This window comes from Malus domestica, chromosome 16 (assembly GCF_042453785.1).
Source record: "Malus domestica chromosome 16, GDT2T_hap1".
In the NCBI taxonomy this organism is placed as follows: Eukaryota; Viridiplantae; Streptophyta; class Magnoliopsida; order Rosales; family Rosaceae; genus Malus; species Malus domestica.
Window position 1 is genome coordinate 11,555,537 of NC_091676.1, and position 17,376 is coordinate 11,572,912.

Consider the following 17,376-nt stretch of genomic DNA (forward strand, 5'->3'; position numbering starts at 1 on the left):
AAGAAGAATATGGCACTACTAAACTATTGCATTCCTGAAGCATAACTGTTGCATGCCGGAAGTATAACAGTCGCCGCATGGATACACGTCCCAGAAAGGACAATCCGCGGACATGGGAATTTTGATGTCTCATGCATGAAGCATGATAGACATATAGGTTCCAATGACTCAACTCCCGAAGTAGGGATTAAAATCCAAGCTCTATAACGCTTAAGAGGAGGTTATGTCTGCATTCTCTAAACTATGACTATCCTGGAAGAGATAGTATAATGCCCTTGAAGAGGCAATGGATATCCAAAGAAATGAAAAGCTTTTATGCATATGCATGCACATGAGAATAAGGGATCACTGATTGATGATAACCAATGGTAATTTTGGTTTTTATAAGTAGATACTAAATTCATCAAATGAGCTGTGTTGATATTGAGTCCCTTTTTTTTCGTGAAAGGAAAAATTATTGGCCAAAGATGAAGAAAGGCAATTCCATTAAACGTGGAAAAATAGACCTATATACTTGAATACAATACAAATAGCTAAAAGATGTTAAACCTAGAAGGTTACATATGAGCATTTGTAATACAGTGAAATACACTCACATGATATGATACAAGGTTACTAATTGAAACCTGAAATTATACTTCTGTAAACGAGTTCATATAAATGGAGAATTATATACAAAAGGTTATGAGTCGTCCACATCTTATGTTCGTAAGTAAATCCCTTAAGTATACATGGGAGCAAATTGCTCTGTATAAATTCCAAAGGAGAATGTGTCATGAAGTGTAGAAAATCCCTGAATGTTTCAAATTGCTTAAAGTAAGCCCCCGAAAGGTAAAGCGTAAATTATGTACTTCATACCAATGGATAGTATAAATTGTCTTAATGAGTACTATCATTATGATATTGTTGCAACATACTAAAATCTCTTGATATTATTAGAACTCCTGAAGAGTCAAGAGAGATTATAAAGTGTTGAGAGAAATATTGTCTCAAACTGCAGATCAAACAATATGCAAACACGAATCATATCCATGATGTTTATGATATTAAAGAATCATTTGGATTGAAAATCATGAGTTGAACACTCAAGTGGTTATTAATATTTAGACACTAAGAAAAATCATTCATCCTCGTGAGGGAGAAAATGAATTGATATTTGGCCCAGAAGTACCACATCTTAGTGAAGTATATGCTTTATTGTATTTGACACAATACATTGAATGAAATAAAGCTTATTTATTGATATCTTTGAGAAATTACAGACATGTACATACACATAAAAACATAAGGAAGCCTTCACAAAGGTTGCTCATGTGAAACCTTAGTACTCGGAAGTATCCCAGAAAGAGAAAACACCGAAGGTTGATTATTTAGAGCCTCAGTACTTGGTAAACCTCCAAATGGCGAAGGCAATAGGTGCCTTTGGAATAAAGCATCAAACCTCTGATTGTCACTTTGAGTCCAACTTTCAGATTCCAGCAGTTGGTCAAGCTTTCTTTTCATGCTTATTGAGTAATTATTTGTAAGCCTGTGTAAGACTCTATTCTCGTGCATGAGCCCTCTGATCGCTTGTTTAAGACTTACCACCTCAGTTATGAATGATTCAACTTGGCGAGTTCGAGCAAGTAGGCGTTGGCCCATATTAGAAACGGAGCCAGCACATTGAACATTGAAAGCCAAGGAGTCTTGAACGGCTGCCTCATCAGACCAGTTTGAAAGGGTTCTGTTATCCTTTGGAGTGAAAAGCTTCCTAGCAACTACTGTAGTAATTATATTATTCTTCATCACAGAGTCTCCAACCGTAAGATGACTATTTGAAGACAAGAATGACGGGCGCCATATATTATCCTGACGCGGCTCATCCGTATCAGTCCTAAGACTTAAATCTAAGCAAATGTTAGATGGGCAAGCCATTTTCAGAAATTGATGAAAGAAAAATGTTGGATATAGTGAAATCTCATAAATACAACAGTGACAATTCTCACAAGTGGTAAATCTTCAAAGTGTGTAAATTTAAATACAATTAATACCTTTATAAATAAGAAGCAACATGGCCACCTGTTCAAAAATCGAAGAAACATTGCTCTTCGAATTTCAAAAGCCGGATTTCTCTGCATAAAGTCAATCAACATTTTTCAGACGCAATCTCATTTTTTTGGATATCACGTGCAACTTTGTCAAAATATCTATAACAAAGTTGAAAACGCGTGAATTTCACTATTCCAACTACAACACTGTTGCCGATAAGCGTGGATGACAAAGCCAGATCCACACTACCTGCTATTGGGGAAATCCTTATATATGTCGACCTTCATCCTCCATGGCAAGGCACACATCCAAAACTCTTAACTCTCTCTCATTGCCAAAAATGTATCTGCAACCAAACCTCTCAACATATTCAATTTTCTTTCTCTCCAAGAATACCTCTTCAAAACAAGTCACACCTGAGTAAGAGTATCTCATATCATCAGGGTCGAGAGTAAGAGTATCTCATATCATGCAATCTTTATGTCCTTTCCTTTGTACTTGTTCTTACCTGCAAGACAAGGATAAAGAAAGCAATATGTCGGAACCTCCAATCAAAGTTCTAGTAAGGAACCGACTGCCTAGAAACTTTCCTGATTGTTTACCTAGTATTGCTCTCGAGTAACCATCTTCAACTGTTGATGGAGCTGGGTCTCAAGTCATCAACATCGCAGAATAATTGGTCCACTGTTGGCTCTTTACACTAAAGCTGCCAAGCATGATGAATCACTGAGAAACGATGTTTTGAAGGAACATCCAAATGCAAGGTTTGCTTTCCACTCATGCATCAGAGGGCAAATATTACAAGAGAAGATGCCAAACCTGCATAGGGAAAAAACTAGGGAAAATACCACTTCTGCAAGGGGCAAGTGAAAATAATACATTGAATCATGTGGAGACAAGCACAACAAAATACGTGCCGATTCATCCCTGACGGAGCCAAAAATCATTTGTCACATGGAGCTGCTCATAGTCTCATTTCATTCAAGAACAAGTCTCAAGGCCCTTAAATAAATCACAAATCTGATTCAAGATCAAGTGTCCACCACTCTTGAATAAAATTAAGCTCTAGATAAATGAAGTAAATTCAGACATTTAGAGGAAACCAGAAGGCCCTCCAGCCCAGTTCAAGAACAAGCCTGTGGAAAATCAACAACAAATAAAGCAAGTGAAAAAGATACATCATCTTGAGGGAAAACATCAGTCTAAGGAATTTGAAATAAGGGGGAGAAACTCATCAGGGGTAGCACAAAAAAAAAACACAGATTCAGATTTTAAGGCTTTCCAGAGAAGATGCCACATCTGCTTGGGAAAAACTAGAGAACATACCACTTCTACCTAGGGGACAGATAAGGCAAGTGAAAATGATTGGATTTATAGCCAGCAGCGGCGTCATAACTTATGGCCATCCAAGGGGGAGGGGAGTGTTGTAATATTATAAGCCATTCAATATGTGGATGGCCAACCCACTACAATCCCACTCATCTTACTCTACAGTCTTCCCACTGTAACTTTGTCTAAAGTTTTGCCTATAAAATTGATGAGGAGGATAGTAGATAGAGATAGAGAAACAACAAGTCATATGGCTGAGAGAGGAAGAAAAGAAGAGGTAATAGAAAAAGTTGTCTTTGTAATCTTATTATTTCAGATTATAAATAAAAACATCACTGCTGCCCCGAAGACATACTCCAGTCACACTAATTGTAGATGAACCTCATAAATTTTGTGTATTGTTTCATTCATTCCACTGCACACATCGTCAATTTTATAACAGAATCTCTATTTAAAGACATTATAAATAGAACTTTTTGGGGGTATTAGGTTTGTTATCTTAGTAATTATTTAGGTAAATTATATAAAACTATTTCAATTATTGGACTAATCACACTTTCATATTTCATTTTTTTTTAAATGTCAATGTCATACCTCATCTTACAATTTCATACATTCCGTTAGTTTGTCTGTCAATTCTTCTATTAAACAGTGACATGACTTGAGATGAGGCTCACTTTCAATTCCAACTATATTAAAAAATGGGTAAATATCAGTTTACTACCCTCATGTTTCGTGGTTTTCAACATTTAGTACATCAAGTTTTTTTCGTCTCAGAGTCATACATAAAGTGTAAATTTTGGGATAGTCTCATATATCCGTTAGTCAAACTGTTAAGTCCCCCGTTAACTGATGACGTGGCACCCATGTGAACAATGACTAGGCGCCGCATGCCAATATGGGCCCACTTGAATATTAAAAAAATACAAAAATTTAAAAATACAAAAATACAAAATAAATCACCATCGTCTCCTACCTCCCTCATCCCCATCCCTCTCTTCCTTCCTCTGTAACTTGCACCTCCTTCCCTTCCATCTCTCATTTGCAACCCGCAACACTTTCACCATTCCTCTCCACACCACCACTTCATCCACCATTCCTCTCCTAACCCCTCACCATCTTCTTCATCCTCATTCTCCTGCACCTCAACCCTCGTCGTTGGCGGCCATAGCCGACCCATCCCCAAACCCTACAAGACCAAAATCTCCCCCGACCCTAGAGACAATGCCATTTTCCTTTTTTTTCCAACGATTTTGTTTCCTTTTTTTCCAACGATTTTGCAAACCTGAGACCCATAATTTTTCTTCTCTCTCTGAGGCCCTCTGCTCGAACCCTAACCCTCAAATTTCTCGACAAAACCCAGACTTTTTCAGAGAATCGCAAAAGAAATGTAGCACCAGAGGCTGAAGCAGCAGCATCAACAACAAGCTCTGATACGGCATGCTCTTATCAAGCAGCATTCTCTCTACCACCCTGGCCTCTTAGCTCATCCTTAGGTTCGACCTTTCTTTCTCTGTCTTGCTGCTCCAATTTCCAGTCCTCCGACTTCAATTATCTTTTTGGGTTCAATTTTGGTGTTGGTCTTCCATCTCCGATTGTCTTTGTGTGTGATTGCAGTACGGAAGCTAGGGTTAATTGAGTTCCTCTTCCTTCTCGTGTTTCGGAAGTACTGATTCCGTAAGATGGGATTTTCAGGAAATTTCCTTTTGTGGCAAAGTTTTGAATTTTATTGTTTTGGTTTTTTATTGCTTCTCGGTAATGAAAATGAGGAGGGTTGGGGGTGATTTTGGTCTCGCGGGGCTTGGGAAAGGAATGGTGGAGAAGGTGGTGGTGTGGAGATGAATGGTGGAGGTGTTGCAGGTTGCAGAGGGGAGAGGGAAGGGAAGGAAGTGTGGGTTGCAGAGGAAGGAAGGGAGGGGGATGGGGGACGTAGGAGACGGGGGATTTTTTTTTTAATTTTTTATTTTGTATTTTTTTAATATTCAAGTGGGCCCCTATTGACACGTAGCGCCCAGTCATTGTCCACATGGATGCCACGTTATCAATTAACGGGAGACTTAACAGTTTGACTAACGGATGCATGAAACCGTCCTAAATTTACACTTTAGGTATGACTCTGGGACGATAAAAACTTGATGTACTAAATGTTGAAAACCACGAAACATGAAGGTAGTAAACTGATATTTACCCTTAAAAAATTAACTAAATATAAAAAAATATAAAAAAAAAACCCAGATCCTCTTCCTTCCCCCTCACTTCTTTGCAACTTCCGCCATCTCTTCCTCCATCTCCACCTCTGCACTCTTCCTCCTCCCCGTCCTACACACCCATCACCTTCACTGCAACTCTATATAATCACTTCATTTTATATAAATACAAATTAATAAATACTTTTACTATTCATCCTTAGATTTGTCGTTGCGTTCACTGCAACTCTTCTTTTTCTGTCTCTGTCTCTCCCTCTGTCTCTCCTCTATATAATCACAGTCCCTCTATCTCTATATATCACTTTCAAACCCTCGAATAAATCCATATTCGAATCTTAACCTTTTACCATGGCGGAGAAGAGATCGACCGAGAAGGTGAGGTGGTTCAACGACGTCAAGGGCTACGGCTTCATCACCCCCGACGACGGAGGCGAGGACCTCTTCGTCCACCAGTCCTCGATCAGATCCAACGATTTCCACACCATCATGGAGGGCGAGTCCGTCGAGTTCTTTATAGACTTCGGTGATGACAGCAAGACCAAAGCAGTCGATGTGACAGGACCTAACGGCGCGCCCGCGCCGTTGGTCGATAACAAGAAGGAGACCTTCGGTTGCTCTAGGGGCCGCGGTGGCGGTGATGGCGATTCTGGATTTGGAGGTGGATGGAGAGGCGATGATAGGAAGAATGAAGGTGGTGCCGGTGGCAATGGGTGTTATAGTTGCAGCAAGCCTGGGCACATGGCTAGAGATTGCCTTCAGGGCAGTGGAGGTGGTGATGGAGGAAGAGAGGGCGGGACTCGCAAAGAGGGAGTTGCAGAGAAGTGAGGGGGAAGGAAGGGGATCTGGGTGTGGATTTGGTGTTTTTTTATTTTATTTTTTATTATGGCTTATTATATTAACACCCCACAAATTGTTGAATAAACCTCACATACTTAATACACCCCACATTTGCTTTTTCACTTAAAAATTATCTTAACACACCCCATGTACTTTTCCATAATACCCCACACCCCACATTCTCAATATACACCTTATATTTTGTATATACATTCCACATTTTCTATACACCCCACATTTCTCAAATCTTATAACACTCATTTTTAATTTTTATGGACTAAATCTAACCATTTGAACATTTGCCGAAAGATTTCAAATCATCTAAACGTTTAGTTTGCCGAATGATGATTTGCTAGGTAGGGTAACATCAACAATGGCTTCATTGTTAGGTTTAACTTCATGGTACCTAATTTTTGTTTTGACTTTCACGAACTTCATTTTTGCAGTGTGGAGCACTTGGAAAACATTGGTACCCATTACTTCCAAACACTGAGAAATTAGAGAAAAAATTTCTTGGACGGGCAAAGGTAAGGGGATTTCATGTAAACTCTTATTGTGATCCCTAAAAGATGAATATGAATATAGAAGTTTAAATAATACAGCAAATGCATGATTAAATAATTATCGATGTCATCGAAATCACTAAAACAATGAAAAATATGAAGTCTTACCTCTTGTGAAGCTTCCGAAACATCGATTTCATGTTTCATTCGTCAAAAACAATTTTTCTCAATCAACATGTTTGTAGTTTCATTGGTTAGGGTTTTATTCAATAATGGAGGGTGTGAGGGTTTTGATAGTTAAGAAGATAAATAATACGCTAAAAGTGATTTGGGATGTATTTAGAAATTTTTATTTTTTTTAAAACCTAATAAGGTCAAAATTGTCATTGCATAGTTGACACACCCCGACCTAGAAAGGTCAAAGCATGCTGGCCATCACCGTGAGGTGACGTAACCATAAGGGTAAGTGATGCAAAAAGTGAATAAAATTAAAATAATTAAGACTAAACAGTGAAAGAGTGCGCAATCATGGGATAAACCCACTAGAATTATTCAGAGCGTAATAGACAGTGAGACTACAGAAGAATAGTCAAAACAACCAAAGTACACTTATTACATAATAGTGATAAGTCCGTACGTCTAAAACAGAAGGAAATGTCAGAACTGCCGGAATTCCTCGAGTGCCACAAAGAGTATAGCTATCTAGGTCCTGGAGGGGCGAAAAATAAAGTTGAGTGGGTCAACAAAACAATGCTTAAAAGAAAACCTTTAACTTTGAAAATACTAACCCCTCGCCGTAAAACAAGTATAGTTTCCTTAAAACATAGTACTCAAGTATATAAATGATAATTCGATAATATTATAACAGTAATATAACCAGGAATATGCCAAGTAATGATGTATCAAATGCCACGGTAATAATCATGTGATAATCAACTATAACTAAGTGCTTATCCATCTAAGCTAACACACAAGTTCAAACAGATCATTTCTGACACGAACATGACTGGGTGTAATCAATATGCTCTAGTACTACGATCACGTGAAGACTGGTGCAGAAGCACATCACATACAAGTCAGATTGCCTAATGCAATCTACCCGACAAGACTGGCACCTAACTTGGATCCAAGGTGAGTGAACGGTGCGAATATGAACATACACGCGAAGGACTGGCCCTGGCCCTAGGGCGAATACTAACACTGAGTGCAGCAAGATGAGCATGTAGAAATATGTATGAATGCCATGACAGTAATATCACAACCATATAGCAGCATTTATCACAATTCATATCACATTAATGATACTAGGCAATATAGGCGTAAAATGAAGTAAATACACATTTATGGAAACTATAATATGTCTAGGTATAAAAATAAATTGCCCACTCACAAGTACGTCACTAGGTAGTAGCCCCCGAGCCTAGCTTGGCCTTATAAATCCTCGGGATAAGTTTCCCTTATATGTGAAATAACTAAAATAACATTAATTAAAGCACATAACGGAAACCTAAATAAAACCCCCATAGTTTGCTCAAACCTAGGGTTTAAATATATGAAATCGATCTACTCGACGACATGAACACACACGTGTTGACCACATGCAGGCCAGAGGCCAGACGCGCCTTCACGCACCGCCCAAAGGGGCTACACAGAATGCCCACGCGCGACCCACGCGCCCGCGAGTACAGTGCACTCGCCTTCCTTGCGATTTTCTGCAGTCTTGCAGATTTTTGGGCCAACTTTCAGGGCTCCTAACGAGCTTGATTCTCAACCAAAATCACTTTTACAAAAGTCAAATTAAAGCTAGGAATGTGATATATCGATCCCATTTCACAGAAAGTTCAAATATGATCCGTGTTGTTTAGAAATTTGGCCTGAAAGTGGCCAAACAACCACGGTTGAAATTTTCCAAAAAACTGAAATTTTCTTTCCAACTTGCAGAGTTGATTTCTAACTCATTACTTAACCAAACTCAGTGATTCAAAAGCCATTTTGAAGTTAGGAATGTAGAGAACAAGTTTGTACCTAGTAGGAGCCCAGATACGGTCCTTGACTAAAAAACGTGCAGGTTCCTTCTTCTCGAGTTTTCTAGGTAAAACCATACGTTCAAGACACAAACAAGAGATCAATAACAACCCATAGAAGTGAAATGAAGGTTCTAAGAGTTTCTCAAGGCTTACCTAGGCCATGAATGGCCTGAAAATCGATATGTCGAACTCGCCGAGTCAACCTTCCGAGTTGGTGAGTCAAAACTCGTCTACACTAGATTTCAAGAACATGGCTGTGATCGTGGGACTGAGATGATCACAATGGTGTAGTTAGTTTTCCACGTTTGTGAGTTTTGGTGTGTTTTTGTGAAGGTTGCAAAGAGGAAGAAGAAGAAACTCGACAAGGGAAAGGGAGAAGAGAGAGAGAGAGATGGGATGCTTTTCTAATAGGGTGCAGGAATAGATGGGATTGGTTGAGTAAATAATGGAGGGGATGCACAGGTAGGATAAAAGGGGAATCCAAGGGATATGATTTCGGATTTCCTACAGTTAAAGGAAATCGAAATCTATCCGAAGTGATATTTTTACACTTTAAAATTTACGCATACTCGTACTAGCGTGTACAATTTAAATGCGACAGCGAGAAATAAAATGAAAGCGATAAGAATACGTCCACATCACTTGCCAATAAGTGGCATAATCGTCAAATTACATACTCGGGAGAAATTACATATGAAAATTAGGGATGGGTCGTCACAATAGTGGGGTAAATAAGTCATTTAATATTAAATTTTAATGTGGGGTGCATTCAACATTTTACAGGGTGCTAATATAAAAAACCTTTATTATTATTTTTTTAATATTTAGTTAATTTTTTAATCTGGTTGGAATTGAAAGTGGGTTCCGTCTCAAGCCACGTCATTATTTAACGGAAGCATTGACAGACAAACTAACGGAATATATGAAATTGTAACAAATTATAAGATGAGGTATGACATTGACATTTTTTAAAAATAGGGTATGAAACTGTGACTGACCTAATAATTGAGATAGTTTTATGTAATTTACCCTAATTATTCAATCTTTGAGATTTTCTCATACTTCTGGAAGTTGGGATTCCATTATGGAGCTCTGATATCATGAAGAAAATTGGGTTCCACCCTAAAACAAATTTGTAATATGAGAAGTAGTCCAACCTCTTATACATCCTTGTAAGGTTTCTTCTTTCACCAATGTGGGAGCAGCTTACCTTCACATTCTCACATATTCCAATATCCTTCTTTAAGATTAACGTTGTCTGATCTTCTCTTTGTCAAAGTGCATCAATGATATTATTCACAAAACGGATGAAAACATCAACTGATTAGTAAACAAATTGAACAAAAAGAAACAAAACAAAACTACTAGGATGAAAATGCAGAAGTAATAAATTAACAAATTAGATGTGGGAAAATCCGGAAAAACTACCAGAACCATTTATGCAAACTGGACTTCTTAGAATGTTGTATGCATGCAGGACCCATCTACACATTTATATATACAGCCACGTATAAGCTTTAAGCTTTTTCCTAAGGGAACTTTAACGAAAAGTACCTGGTACTGTTCATTTTAACGAAAAACCATATTTTTACACTAAAAAGTCAATCCTGGTACTATTCACTTTACCCTTTATTTTGTCCTTATCATTAAAACTTAAAGTTTTCAAACCCTTTTCATTAGTTTTCATTTTTTCCAATGGTATCTTATTTTATAAACAATCACTATATATATATGGACTGCAGACATATATTGCTCTTAAACTACGATAGCATATATACAAACAAATATTAACATAGGGAGCTCGGACATTTGTTGGCGCAGTAAAATCCCACACCTAGCAAAAGTCCACGACCATGCTTTGTCTTTCAAAAAACGATAAGAGATTATCTTTTTATACTATATTTTGTAAACTATATGATGTGTCGATTGTTGATTGGATTTCATTTTTAGTGATTTAAAGAAAAAATATAATCATCAACGGTTACATTATATTGTCTACAAATATGACCTAAAAAGACAATCTGGCGCATCATCCTAATCAAACAAATACAAAAGGGTTTGGTGCAATACAAGTGTAATGTAGCATACTTTCTGTTCACCTGATCATGGTAAACTTGCATTATGAATGCAATATTCAGTTCTCAATGATTTGGACAGATTTAAAGATTTTACGCGAGCCCATTAATCTTCACCCAAATAACGTCGTCACGCTATACTATTCATTTTTTTAACGTGTAACATTAATGGTGTGGACATGCAGTTTTGTGTACGATATGTTCATACGCTAAAACAGAAGAAAAAAATTGTAGTACGATCATACTTAGTCATCATCCTGATATTCCGCTCAAAGAATGACAATATATTAAGAGGTGTGTTATCCACACATCTCATTTTACTTCTCACACACCCCTTGATAATTTCTGTTCATTGATTTTCTTCAATTCATCCGATCTGACGGTAGAAAATTAAAAAGGTGTGTAAGAAGTAAAATAGGGTGTGTGGATATCACACCCCTATATTAAAAGTGACAAATGAAAATATATTTTCCTTATTAAGCTTCAAGATGTGTCTTATAATTGCACAACAAAATTTTAACATAAACAATCCGAGTCAGCATCGCAATTCTTCTAAAACACTTATTTTAGAGTTATAACTCATATATAACGGGGGATATTTTTGTTTGTGTTTGTATCTCTTTTCGTTTTAGAGTGCACAATAACCGGCTATCTTGGATTGCTCATGAAAAACAAAAATAATTGAAATTAAACCAACGGCCGGCCCTCTAAAATAGTTAGAATCTTGTTAGCCAATTGACTTCCAGCTTCAATTTGTTATGTACACTCAATTTTTCCAAACAACCGCACCCGTAAATGAATAAAAGCCCCCCTTCACTTTGAGAACCTCATTGCCTCACAAAAAGAATCCCCCCTAGGTGAACATTATTAATTCACCCGAACTGCAGATTGTGTTTCTCCCTAGAAACATGGCTTGGTCTTCGTCCACAACATTCATCACCTTTGCAATCATTTTTTTCACCTCAGTAACTCTCACGAATGTTGTTCATGGCTTAACCGCACAAAAGGTAATAGATTCCCCCTTATTGACTCAGAAGATTCACACGAACCGCACGCTTAAGGTTGACATCAACGGCAAGGGAGATTTCACATCTGTTCAAGCAGCCATTGATGCTGTTCCTGAAGGCAATAAGCAATGGATCATCATCCATGTTAGGAAAGGAGTGTACAGGTAACTGAACCATCAATTAATTACTCGGTGAATTGTGAAATTAAAGCAAAACTAGCTATGAATAATTCACAAGTTTAATTATGCATGTTATCTAATGGATATATGTTTTGGCTGGCAGAGAAAAGGTGATCATACCACGTAATAAGCCCTACATATTCATGAGAGGAAATGGGAAGGGCAGGTCCGCCATTGTTTGGTCACAAAGCTCTTCGGACAATGTCGAATCTGCTACTTTCAGTGTCGAAGCTCCCAATTTCATTGCCTTCGGGATCAGCTTCAAGGTTCATCTTTATTTTCTTTTTCTGTATATTTGTATATTTAAAAATTATTGAGCACGGCAATGTTTTCTTGCCGATTTATATTGCCAAACAAATGTTAATATGAATTAACATACCATCAACGGTTTAGATTTGCAATCTAGCAACATAACTTGGCGTGAACATTCCGGATCCCTATATACATAAATGACGTTTATAGGTCTCATATATAAATTATGCAACGTTGTGCAGAATGAGGCCCCGACCGGTGTGGCTTACACCTCGCAGAACCAGTCAGTTGCAGCATTTGTAGCTGCAGACAAAGTTGCATTCTACCATTGTGGATTTTACAGTACCCATAACACCCTCTTCGATTACAAGGGCAGACATTACTATGATAATTGTTACATCCAGGGCTCCATTGACTTCATCTTTGGCCGTGGTAGATCTGTCTTCCACGTAAGTAATACTATACTTCATTACCTTCATAATTAATTTTGAAACTTGTTATTAGCGCTCCAAAAAAGTCATAGATTGGACTAATTAATTAATCATGGATGCATCCATGCATGCAGAGCTGCGAGGTCTTTGTTATCGGAGACAAGAGGGTGTCGATCAAGGGGTCCGTGACAGCTCAAAATAGGGAGACTGAGAAGGAGAACAGTGGATTTGTTTTTAACAAAGGCAAGCTCTATGGTGTTGGTGACAGTGTGTACCTAGGTAGGGCAAAGGGTGCTTTCTCCAGAGTGATTTATGCAAACATGTACCTCTCGAAGACTGTCGTGCCACAAGGATGGACCAACTGGAGCTATTCCGGCGGAACTGAGTAAGAAACATGCACCTAAATAATTGATCAAACACACATGTTTGCATTAAAAAAATATTCCAATTAAATTTATGATTTGATTTGTTGTGAATAAAATGAAATCTGCAGAAACTTATACCATGCCGAGTACAAGTGCAAAGGGCCAGGAGCTGAGGCTACAGGGCGTGCCGAATGGGCGAGACAACTCACCGAAAAAGAAGTTGCACCCTTCTTGTCTATCGACTTCATCAATGGCCAGGAATGGCTGCCAGTTTGGCTGTAAATTAATTTATGTGCCGAGGGGGCCGAGCTTACAGTGATGAGTGCAAGAGGCGATCATATGTTTGATTGATAAGTTTCCTTCCCTACAAAATGTAAACCGCATGTTGTATTAATCAAAATAACATTCAGATATATAATTCTGTCCAAATCCAATCAATGCTACAATCTGATGGACTACTGCATGTCAAGAAAAATAATATTTCTTATGTGTTAACATTCTAGCCTTGTCAATTCAGATTGTCAGCCTTCTGTGCTCAATATATTAGGTTAATTTGGATAGAATTACCAAACTGTTTGACATTATACGATGCCAGTAACTGTTCAAACTTTGTTGTTTAATCATGAGAAATTTGATCTTTCCATGAATTCGTGTTTCTATGAGTACGGATAGTTTAAGGAAATTATGGTATTTGACAATTCGGTTGTGCCTAAGTTAGAAAAATTGTGAACAAAGTGTTTGCACAGAATGCTAATGTTGTTGCTTGGGGTCCAGGAGAGGAAAGAAAAGTGTGAAATTGGAAGTGCACATGAGGACCTGACCATATCCTTGTTTAATCTTAATGATGCAGTAGCATTTCATCACATAAATGGGATATTTGCACTCCCCTCTTCAGCAAAAGGTAATACCTAGGCACGTTACATGTCTTCGTTTATTCTCTAGTAGTAGAAGGTAATACAATTTCCATGCATGGAGTCTTACACGTACGACTTTGCATGATAGCATTAGCTAGGAATAGCCTATAGCTAAATTTGGGAGTTAAACTCCACCACCAATCCCTCCACCAGCACCGCCACCAACTCCTCCTCCAACACCGCCACCTTTGCCACCCCCAAAGCCTCCACCAGCACCTCCACCGGCACCACCTCCACCGCCAACTCCTCCTCCAACACCGCCACCTTTGCCACCCCCAAAGCCTCCACCAGCACCTCCACCGGCACCACCTCCACCGCCAACTCCTCCTCCAACACCACCACCTGCACCACCCCCAATGCCTCCACCGGCACCACCTCCGCCACCAGCTCCTCCTCCAACACCACCACCTGCACCTCCCCCAGCGCCTCCGCCTACACCAACTCCGCCTCCAACACCACCTCCTCTTCCACCACCAACTCCACCTCCAACACCACCCCCAGATCCACCTCCTACACCGCCGCCTTTGCCACCACCAAATCCCCCACCAGCACCACCTCCACTTCCACCACCAACCCCACCTCCGGCACCACCCCCGAATCCACCTCCTACACCGCCACCTTTGCCACCTCCAAAGCCCCCACCAGCACCACCTCCACTTCCACCGCCAACTCCACCTCCGGCACCAGCCCCAGCACCACCTCCCAAGCCACCACCAGCACCGCCTCCACCTCCTACACCACCACCAAATCCCCCACCAGCACCACCACCTAAACCACCTCCTAGGCCTTCAGAAAATGTTTCTTTCTCAATCTTACGACACTCAGCTATTGCTAGCACCACTACAAACATCACAGCAAACAACCCAACAAACTTAGAAAACTTCCCCATGTTTCCCCCAATAGCAAATAAATTAAAGAGAGATCGATATATAGGAAACGGGAATCGTGAATTGTTTGGTTTGATAAACTTGGGTAACGACCATCGAATATTTATAGTGGTGCAAGCAAGCATGGAGTACAGTACTGTAGTTCAGGAAGAAGACTATAACATAAATGCATGCAGTTGGATGCTTAAGTTGTGGACTAATTTCTACGAAACATGATTAATGAAATGGTGCAAAATTCAAACCTCATTCTGACAAATAATCATAATTAGCCGGTGGAACAGAATTTTGTACGTAGTCCCTGCCACTGGCTGTCCCTGTGCTGTCCCACCCGCTCTGTGCTCAACCACTAAGCATGCTACATTATATAAGGCATGACAGTCTATTATAGCCCTAGCACGTTAAGGACATTTAATTAGGTCATACGGAGAGGATTAAAGGTTCAAAAATAAAATAAAAAATAACTTTATTTTTTCAAAAATTTCAACTTCAACCGAAAACTGAGCTATATTTTTATGGAATCTACCATACCATTATTTGGCCAAATGGCATCAGGCTAGCCAAATATAACCCTCCTTTTAGCCTCTTTTTTGGAGCTCAGCTCCACAGTTACAATAATTAATTCAAATCTAACGATTAGATTTGAAAACATATAAAGATGTTTTAGTTAAATTAATTAATAAATTTAAAGTATAAACTTAAAACTAATAAATGATTGAGGGGTTATGTTTAGCCCCTTCGATTGGAGATCGTATATGAATATAGTCTGACATTATTCATTTAAAAATAATATTTTGCAAGACTATAATTCTAGACAGAGTTATATTTAACCATTTTGATTGGAGATCATCAGAGAGTCATCTATTAGTAAATATCCAAATGATTTTGCACCTAATACAGGCTTTTGATTACCCAATCTAATTCTTGTTGGGCCATTCCCAAATTCTAGCCCACTATTGACATGGTCCTCAGTCCCCAATTCTCAGCCACCACCATTCGCCACTACTCCAAGTCTTCAATTCTCAAAAGAGAGCAAAAGCTAGGGTTTTTACCAAATTCATTCAGAAAAACAAAAGGGGTTTACAAATTTCAGTTTCTGGACTGCGAGAAGCACACGAAGAAACCGCAATCGAAATCAGAACCACAAAAATGGAGGGAGGTGGAGAAGAAGGAGTCGAGATGGTGGTGGACTCCAAGGACTTGCAGCAGCAGAGCAAAGCCTTCGATAAGCTCACCGACCGCGTGGAGGATCGACAGCTTGATTCCACCCGCGTCCAGGAGGCCATGGCTTCCATCGCGGCCTCCTCCGAAGCCGACTGGAATGCTATGCGATTGAGGTCGGTATATTCCAATTCGCTCTAAGTTTTTTATCAATCAAATTTTTCAATATTGGCTTTAACTTATTTTCTAGTTTGATTCATATGCTATTAAAAGATTGGATTTTTTTTTTTTTTTTGGTTACTGAATAGTAAGGGTTTGAAAGCAATAGTTTATAATATACAAGCGATAATTGGGAGGGAAAAATTGAACTCGGGACCTCGAGTGGAATGCTCTTAACCAAGTGAGTTACAAGCTCTTTGCGAAAATAATGGTTAGATGCACTTAAAAATCACCAATTTGAAGAGAAAAAAGCTGAATGCTGACTGTTATTGCACCCGACATTAATAGTTACTAGTTGATAGGTGAGGAATTACATTTTATATAGTTCGTTTCTTGAACTGTTTCTCACTAACATTAACGATTGTCGTCGCGGAATTTGTATAAATTTGTTGACTTGATTTGGGGTTTTGGACGAAACTGAAGGTGAGGCAGTAGTAAATTTATATTTTCCGATATTGTGAATTGTAGTAACTTCATCTTATGACGTCCAACGTAAGCATAAGATGGAATGTTATTTGTTGAGACTGTCACGCTCGTATTGTCAAGCTTTTTTCATTACACATTACAGGGAGAAGGAATTGGCTGCAGTGAAGATCAATGCCGGTGACGTTGACATAATTGCAAATGAGCTAGAGCTGGACAAGAAGGTTGCCGAGAGGACCTTGCGGGAGCACAAAGGCGATGCCGTCGCTGCCATTCGACACTTGCTTCGCTAGAAAATGAATCACCCTTGGGAAAATCAATATGATAAGATTTGGGTTTCTTTTCCTTCAATTTTTTCTTCTTCAATGCTTTCGGATATGGAATTTACAATTACATTGTTGTATTGTGAGTTGTTAGGATAAATTGTTGGCATCAGTTGACTTGGATTTATTTCTTTTTTGGATACAAGCGGTATTGGGGGAGGGGAGTCCAACACAAGCCCTCGGTACAATGCAAGGATGGATAACCAACTAAA

General features: G+C 39.0%; 4 protein-coding genes across 4 annotated transcripts; 3 read left to right on the forward strand and 1 right to left on the reverse strand.

The window, feature by feature from the left end:
- Positions 1–5,900: 5,900 nt before the first annotated feature.
- LOC103403636 (glycine-rich protein 2-like) lies at positions 5,901–6,389 on the forward strand. The gene has a single exon (XM_008342480.3). The coding sequence runs from the start codon at positions 5,913–5,915 to the stop codon at positions 6,387–6,389; it is 477 nt and encodes a 158-aa protein (XP_008340702.1). The 5' UTR covers positions 5,901–5,912.
- Positions 6,390–11,808: 5,419 nt separating this feature from the next.
- Positions 11,809–14,578, forward strand: LOC103403532 (probable pectinesterase 67). The gene is made up of 5 exons (XM_008342372.3): positions 11,809–12,177; positions 12,296–12,458; positions 12,687–12,893; positions 13,010–13,260; positions 13,369–14,578. Exons 1-5 carry the CDS (start codon positions 11,915–11,917, stop codon positions 13,520–13,522), a joined length of 1,038 nt encoding a protein of 345 aa, XP_008340594.1. The 5' UTR covers positions 11,809–11,914; the 3' UTR covers positions 13,523–14,578.
- Positions 14,279–15,043, reverse strand: LOC114822245 (glycine-rich cell wall structural protein-like). Its single transcript, XM_029096560.1, has one exon. The coding sequence runs from the start codon at positions 15,041–15,043 to the stop codon at positions 14,279–14,281; it is 765 nt and encodes a 254-aa protein (XP_028952393.1).
- Positions 15,044–15,897: 854 nt separating this feature from the next.
- Positions 15,898–17,291, forward strand: LOC103403535 (uncharacterized). Its single transcript, XM_008342375.4, has 2 exons — positions 15,898–16,375; positions 16,987–17,291. Exons 1-2 carry the CDS (start codon positions 16,188–16,190, stop codon positions 17,132–17,134), a joined length of 336 nt encoding a protein of 111 aa, XP_008340597.1. The 5' UTR covers positions 15,898–16,187; the 3' UTR covers positions 17,135–17,291.
- Positions 17,292–17,376: the final 85 nt, after the last annotated feature.